At 35.5% G+C, this 8,508-nt stretch overlaps 1 protein-coding gene across 1 annotated transcript; it reads left to right on the top strand.

Moving 5' to 3' along the window:
- The first annotated feature begins 3,881 nt into the window (after positions 1 to 3,881).
- Positions 3,882 to 6,503, top strand: LOC107766879 (GEM-like protein 5). Its single transcript, XM_016585760.2, has 3 exons — positions 3,882 to 4,482; positions 5,243 to 5,517; positions 6,065 to 6,503. The coding sequence occupies exons 1-3, from the start codon at positions 4,113 to 4,115 to the stop codon at positions 6,296 to 6,298; spliced, it is 879 nt and encodes a 292-aa protein (XP_016441246.2). The 5' UTR covers positions 3,882 to 4,112; the 3' UTR covers positions 6,299 to 6,503.
- Positions 6,504 to 8,508: the final 2,005 nt, after the last annotated feature.

Genomic DNA, 8,508 nt, shown 5'->3' with positions numbered 1-8,508 from the left:
ATAATGCGTAAAATAATTGAGAATTCACATGGACATGCAATGAAGAATCAGAAGATTCTTCAATTTAAGGAATTCTCTTGTGCTGCGTGTTCTCAAGTAAAATTAATTATTAGACCATCAACTATTAAAGTTAGGATGAAATCCCCTGCATTTCTGGAACGTATACAGGGTGATATATGTGGGCCCATTCACCCTCCATGTGGACCATTCAAATATTATATGGTTTTGGTAGATGCATCTATAAGATGGTCACATGTGTGCTTACTATCAACTCGCAATATGACATTTGCGAGATTGTTGGCTCAAATAATAAAGCTAAGAGCACAATTTCCAGATTATGCAATTAAGACAATTCGTCTTGATAATGCCGGCGAGTTTACATCCCAAGCCTTTAATGATTATTGTATTTCAACTGGGATAACAATTGAGCATCCGGTTGCTCATGTTCATACACAAAATGGTCTAGTAGAATCATTGATCAAACGCCTCCAATTAATTGCTAGACCAATGCTTATGAGAATAAAACTTCCCATTTCAGTATGGGGTCATGCTATTTTGCACGCAGCAACACTTATGCGGATAAGGCCCACAAGTTATCATAAAGTCTCCCCATTGCAATTGGCTTTTGGTCAGGAGCCAAATATTTCCCATCTTAGGATCTTTGGTTGTGCGATATATGTTCCAATTGCTCCACCACAACGCACAAATATGAGTCCTCAAATAAAGTTGGGGATATATGTTGGATATGAATCTCCTTCTATTATAAAATATCTAGAGTCGATGACGGGAGATTTATTTACGACAAGATTTTCTGATTGCCATTTTAATGAATCAGTATATCCAACATTAGGGGAGAAAATAAGCAGCTGAAAAAGAAGATAGATTGGAATGCATTATCACTGTCTCATTTAGATCCTCGAACAAATCAATGTGAACAAGAGGTTCAAAAGATTATTCATTTACAAAATATTGCAAATCAATTGCCAGATGCATTCACTAACCTACCAAGGGTGACTAAGTCACATATTCCAATTCGAGTTGATATCCCGACAGAACAATTAATTAAAGCAAATGAGTCTAATCCATGCTTGAAACGTGGTAGACCAATCGGTTCTAAAGATAAAAATCCTCGAAGAAGAAAAGGAGCAAGTGATCAAAGTGAACATAACATAGAGGTAGAGGCTCAAAAAGAGCCCCAAGATGCAACAAATGATAAGACCTTAGAGGAGATTCAGATACCTAAAAATAATGAAAATGAAGAGATATCAATAAGTTATGTCTCAACCGGGAAAAGATGGAACCGAAATAATATTGTTATCGATAACATTTTTGCTTATAATGTTGCTATTGATATAATGCAACAAGATGAGGATCTTGAACCAAAATCTGTCAATGAATGTAGACAGAGAAATGATTGGCCAAAATGGAAAGACGCTATCCAGACAGAGTTAACTTCACTTGGAAAACGTGAAGTCTTCGGACCCATAGTTCGAACACCTGAAGGCATAAAGCCAGTAGGGCATAAATGGGTTTTTGTGCGAAAACGAAATGATAAAAATGAAGTCGTTAGATATAAAGCACGACTTGTGGCACAAGGGTTTTCCCAAAGGCCTGGAATTGATTATATGGAGACATATTCTCCTGTAGTGGATGCTATCACCTTTAGGTATCTCACAAATATGGCAGTACAAGAAAAACTTGATATGCATCTAATGGATGTTGTTACAGCCTATTTGTATGGATCATTAGACAACGAAATTTTTATGAAAGTACCTGAGGGATTTAAAGTGCCAGAAGCATATAAAAATTTTCGAGAAACTTGTTCAATAAAGCTTCAGAAATCTTTATACGAATTGAAACAATCAGGACGTATATGGTACAATCGCCTGAGTGAATACCTGTTGAAAGAAGGGTACAAGAATGATCCAATTTGTCCCTTTGTCTTTATAAAAAGTTCTGGATCTAAATTTGTTATAATCAGCGTGTATGTTGATGATTTAAATATCATTGGAACTCCTGGGGAGCTTCCAAAAACAGTAGACTGTTTGAAGAAAGAATTTGAAATGAAAGATCTTGGAAAGACAAAATTTTGTCTTGGTCTACAAATTGAGTATATGAAAGATGGAATATTTGTCCATCAATCGACATACACCGAAAAGATTTTAAAGCGATTTTATATGGATAAAGCACATCCATTGAGTACCCCGATGGTTGTGAGATCACTTTATATAAAGAAAGACCCATTCCGACCTCATGAAAATGATGAAGAGCTTCTTGGTGCCGAAGTACCATATCTTAGTGCAATTGGGGCATTAATGTATCTTGCCAATAATTCCTGACCAGATATAGCTTTCTCAGTAAGCGTATTGGCAAGATTTAGTACTTCGCCAACACAAAGACACTAGAATGGTATTAAACATATATTCAGATACCTCCAAGGGACCATTGATATGGGTTTATTTTATTCAAATGAATCCAAGCCATCATTGATTGGTTATGCAGATGCATGATATTTGTCTGATCCACACAAAGGTCGATCTCAGACAGACTATTTATTTACAAGTGGAGGTACAGCCATATCATGGCGTTCGACAAAACAAACTATGGTTGTTACTTCTTCAAATCATGCAGAGATAATAGCCATTCACGAAGCAAGTCGAGAATGCGTTTGGTTAAGATCTATAACTCAACATATTCAGCAAACATGTGGTCTTTCTTCGAAAGAGAATATTCCAACAATATTGTATGAAGACAATGCTACATGCATAGCTCAATTGAAAGGAGGATATATCAAAGGAGATAGAACAAAACACATTTCACCGAAATTCTTTTTCACTCATGATCTTCAGAAGAATGGTGAAATAGATGTACAACAAGTTCGTTCAAGTGATAATTTGGCTGATCTATTCACTAAGGCATTACCAACCTCAATATTTGAAAAGCTGATATATAAGATTGGAATGCGTCGTCTTCGATACATTAAGTGATTTTTCATCAGGGGGAGTAACTACACACTGCACTCTTTTCCTTAACCAAGGTTTTGTCCCACTGGGTTTTCCTGGTAAGGTTTTTAATGAGGCAGCAAGCAATGCATATTATAAATAACTATGTACATCCCAATATTTTTTTGTAAGTTTTTAATGAGGCACATTATCTTACATGGACATCCAAGGGGGAGTGTTATGAATAGTTTGTACATTGGATACTACTTTGGATACTACATTGGATACTACATTGAATGCTACATTGGATGCCCATGTTGTGAATAACTTAAAGATTAAAGTTTCTATTTTATGTCCATCATCTTTACTTTTTATGTCTATAAAAGGCCATGTAATTACAATGAAAAATTACACCAAAGTGAAAGAAGAAAACACTTCTCCATTCTCTCTATTTCTTCTTGTTTACATTTTACTGCATTGTTTTTATTTTATAACACATAGTATATTATAGACACCTTTATTCGAGCACAAAAGTCAAAAATCTTCTAATATTCTTAAATGTCGTATATCGTCAAATAAGACTATTTAACCACGAGAAAGCCAAGCAATTATTTGGGTACAAAAACAGTGCAAACTGGCAACATAGGAAATTTACTAAATGTGAGCCATTTCTTAACCGAGTAGACTACCGAGAAAATATAAAAGAATAATCAGTTTGAATCCAATGATCACCAGTTGACCCTTCCTTGTTTCTCTTTAATTATGCAAAAAAAAAAAAAAAAAAAAAAGAAGGTAGAAATTGCAACCAAACATATAACATTACTAAATAAATCTCTAATTTAAAATTACTAAATTAAGGTATGTTGCAAAATATTTGTGGGAGATAATCTTATATAATTAGCCTTACCTCTACTAGTTTGATGTCTCTTTCAGCTGATGATGTTCTCTAGCTAACTGCTTTAATTTGCAGCATAATCTTCATAACAAAGCAAAAGAAAACGCGTTGGCATTTACAGAATATATCCTATTTCTCATCTTCTTCAATTCTTTATATAAAAACATAGCCCATTACCATTTCTCCACTTAAAATTCTCCATTCTGCTAAGGCAGATTCTCAGCACAATCTTTAGCATATCAGACAGTATAAACTTTTTCTTTGACCGATCGATTATGACAAGCACACCAGAGAATAACCAAATACCAGCTAAAGCTAAAGAACCAGAACCCCCCGAAACATTTCCCCCTGCAGCTCCTTCATCAACTTCAGGATCACAAGATCCATCACCTGATATGGGTCGGGCAAAATTGGGTACCCATATTATGGGACCTCCAGCAGTTCCAACTACACATCCAGACAACCAGAAGGCTGCCTTATGGAGAGCTGATCAGGACCATCACCGCCAAGATTTTCAACCACAGCCTTACCTTGTGTATTCTCCTGTTCAAAGGCCGAGCAACAACCCTCTTGATCCTGTTGTTCATATGCTCAATTCTTGGAGTAATAGAGCTGAGACCACCGCCCGCAACGTCTGGCATAACCGTGAGTTCTAACTGTTTGTTGAATTGTGTGATTTACTCATCTGAACTATTATCCCGTTTTTGATTGACCTTAATTCCTACTCCTATTTAGTCCGTTAAAAACTTAAATTTCCCATTTAATATTAATAACAAAGCAAATAACAAGTTTTATAATCACACAAATATTATGGTATGTTAAGAAACAATAGAAGAATTAACCCAAATAACTGCACACCCACCGCTTAAACTAAAAATAGCCGGTGGAAATATGTGTATAATTGTGTATAATTAATGTATAATCTTTGTATATGGATATAAAAAGTAAAAAATGAATATGACCGGCTATTTATGTAAAGATCCCTTAAGAATACTAAGGTTCAAAAGTTCTATAATCGCACCAATGTAATTCAGACCATGAGGTTTATCTAGTTATTTATTTCTTTCTTCAACTCCGTCCCAATCAAAAGGTTCACATAAAATATGAAGCAAATGGAATAATTCGCTATAGAAGACGTACTTTTCCTTCATTTAATCTTCAACATCCTTTCCAATTGGGAGATTGATTCTTTTTCATTAGACAAGTGCATGTGAAACTTTATTCAGTAAGAGGTGGAGATGAGACATATATTGTCTTGTCACCTCATCGAAAAGCTTAAACTATGACGGATACAAATATTTATTTATTTGATTATGTCTATTTCGCCAAACTAAACCAGGCAAATATATTTACAAGTGTCAAATTAACAACTGTTGATAGATCTAGCATGTTCTTCATGTTGTAGTGAAAACTGGGCCATCAGTATCCGAAGCTGCATGTGGAAAGCTTAAATTGACAGCTAAGGCTTTAACTGAGGGAGGATATGAGCCACTATACAAGCAGAATTTTGCTACAGATCCAAATGAGCAGTTGAAGAAAACATTTGCTTGTTACCTATCTACAACAACTGGCCCTGTTGCTGGAACTCTGTACCTATCATCTACTAAAGTGGCTTTCTGTAGTGATCGTCCCTTATCTTTCGGAGCTCCATCTGGACAGGAGGCTTGGAGCTACTATAAGGTAATTAAGTCGTGCAAATTTAGACTATAAATTCACTGAATGCCAATACATTATGGGGTACTATGTATTTTTTTTGATGAGTTGAATATTTCTTACTATAAATGCACCAGAAAAGGGTACATTTGTATTAAGTTCTCCTTGAAAGTGCTAACCCTGGGGCAGAGTTAGGTGGGGGAAAATGGTTTAATTGAATCTCCTTCTCATCGAAAAATATACTGTATGAGTAGGGCAATAACGATTAATTTTTTTATTGTATATAAACTATTGAATCCTCTAAACATAACGGGATAATCTAGTATAGTGTTAAGGGGGCTCAAAAGTTGCTTTAGCTCTCATGTTTGAATCTCAACTATGACATTTTGTTTTTTTGTCAAATCCTTTTGTATAAATTCTTGTCTCTGCCACTATCTATGTGTGATATTTATCGGCGATGAAAATGAATAAGAGAAGAGAAACTAAACACATGGGAGATATACATACAATTGCGTGTTAAAACTACTACTGATGTTGCTCCTTCAGTTAACAAGTGCTTTTGGCTTGTATATAGGTTGCAATACCATTGGCAAACATTGCCACTATCAACCCTGTAGTGATGAGAGAAAATCCATCAGAAAGGTACATTCAGATTGTCACCATTGATGGTCATGACTTTTGGTTTATGGGATTAATCAGTTTTGAGAAAGCAAAGCATCATCTTCTGGAGACTTTATCGATGTTTAGAGGGCAACCTTTTGGTGGACATGGCAATGTGCCAGTGGCACAACCGGCTGTTAATTACTAGGTAATGATATCTTCCGCCAGGGACATTTTCTTGGACTACACATTTGTTTTTCAGATTGTTTGTTCCCTTTGTATTTGGAAGAGATATTGTATCATTACTAGTATGTTTCGTGACACAGAGATTGGGGTGCTTTATATGTGTTCAATGAAATAGCTGTTATCCTTTTTTTTTGGGTACATAAATTAGATTGTGTTGGACTGTAGTATGTTATGCTGCTTTCACTATATTGGTTTCATTGCTTTACTTCCTGTCTCAAGTTAATTTTTATTTTATATTATTTTCAACTGATAAAGGCACATTGTGTCAACATTAGAAAAATATATTTACACACATAAGATGAATTTTTTCTTATTTTTGTATCCAAAGGCTTGTGGTTGAATTTCCCTCTGTCTCTCTCTCTGTTTACCCTAAAATCCGAGTAACAATTAAACTTATATTGTAGTTTTAAGAATATATGATTTAATCCAATATCAATTGATAAATAAGGAATTAAATATATGAATTAAAGAATAAAATAAGTTTTACAGTGTGCAAGCCAAACCTCGACCTCGAGCTATGACAGTCTCGAGGTGGAATAGTGGGAGTATGTAAGGTCCCGGAAAATTTTGCTAAGTAATTTAAGATTTCGTGGTGCCAAGGTAGGCTAATTATTTTATTTTGTGTACAAATGAGGATTCATGATATAATGGATATCAATTGGATATGTTAATAAGTGTATAAGTTATATTATAAGTGATTTGGGGTCTAAGGAGAGACCTAAGTCTAAGTCAAGTTGGAAAATTTCATAATGGACTAAAGTTGTGAATGAGTATGCACAAGACCTCACTTTGACAATCATATCTCCAGTTATATAAGGTGTTGTGTGATGCACAACCTATCAAATTAAAACTCTTTGAGTCTAGTTTCCAACGCATCAAACCGTTTGCCATTTGGAGGTGTATACAGAAAGCTATGACCATTTTACCGGACCTGTGTCAGATGCGCATCCGCGGCGCGACCGCGGGAAAACTGATAATTTCTGCCTCCGAGCGCGGCCAGACCACAGTAAGAGCGCGGCCACCGCGTCCCGGGCGCTGTTTGACCGCGGTCGCGCGCCTGGCAGCCCTATATATACCCCAAGATCGGGTATGGAGAGTCTCTAAGTCATTTTTTTGAGCTAGGACTTGCTCTATCAAGGAGAATCCGTCCCATACTTTCCTCCTATGATCCAAGGTAATGTTTTTGGAGTATTTTGAGTTGATTACTACTCCTAAACACTTATATTGACAAGTATTGATCTTAAAAATTCAAGATTCCCATTCAAATCCCTAAATTTATCAAGAACATTACAAGTGGGGATTCTCAAGATTTATACTACAAGAGGTATGTCTATCATCTCTAACTACCCTATGGCGATTATTTATGTATGATGTATACATTAGAACTCATGGGATGGTGATTGGAAGCCATAAGTGCCTAACCTAGGTTGTGTTGGTGTTGTAGAGATTGTGAGATGGGTTATTGAGGTATGATTCTTGGGTGTAATAGTATTATGTATACATGCATGTACAAATTAGGTTTGTGGGAAGATTGTTGAACATAAATGAGTAAAGATTGGGTTGGGGAATGAAGGAAATCTTGTAAAAGAGATTTGAAATCAAGATGCTCAACTATTATTTGATATAATGCTCAAATGAGCTAAAACCATGAAACCTTCCTAATTTGTGTTCAATTTTGTTATGTCTCAAAGTAGATTGGGATTGCTAAAATTTCTGGAACGTCGTAGTAACTTAAGGAAAGCTTAAACAAGGTATGTAAGCTAAACTTTCTCTCTCAGAAGTGAATTCCATATTGTTTTGTAAGTTTAAGTGTGGTTTGCCTACCAAGATTGTATAGCCTTGAGTCACATTTTATATGAAGGTTAGTATACTAATTGGGTGAGAAGAATTCGATCTGTTTAAATGCTCCTAGTTGCTCTTATGTGTACTAAATGCCTTGACTGAATGTGTCTATTTGTTGATAATCTATAAAGATGATTGAAAATGCATTAAACGAATTGGGGAAAATGAAAACGTGCTAAGGACTTGAGTTATATTTGTGCCTAGTGATGCCTATGAAATGACAACATGTGAAGCAAATTATGAAATAAGTCTCGACTCAACTCTTATGAACTAACTTCCAAAAATAGAATGGCCTAAAGGCCTTGTACCTGAACTATACTCGCAAGTGGT

This window comes from Nicotiana tabacum, chromosome 18, assembly GCF_000715075.1.
Source record: "Nicotiana tabacum cultivar K326 chromosome 18, ASM71507v2, whole genome shotgun sequence".
NCBI classification, from domain to species: domain Eukaryota; kingdom Viridiplantae; phylum Streptophyta; class Magnoliopsida; order Solanales; family Solanaceae; genus Nicotiana; species Nicotiana tabacum.
This window is presented reverse-complemented; position numbering and strand designations above follow the sequence as displayed.

Excerpts from the sequence above, each read along its gene's own strand:
- LOC107766879 (XM_016585760.2), top strand. The coding sequence starts at position 4,113 with ATGACAAGCACACCAGAGAATAACCAAATACCAGCTAAAGCTAAAGAA. Across the intron at positions 4,483-5,242 it reads CCGCAACGTCTGGCATAACC|TGAAAACTGGGCCATCAGTA; the intron begins GTGAGTTCTAAC and ends TTCATGTTGTAG. Across the intron at positions 5,518-6,064 it reads AGGCTTGGAGCTACTATAAG|GTTGCAATACCATTGGCAAA; the intron begins GTAATTAAGTCG and ends GCTTGTATATAG.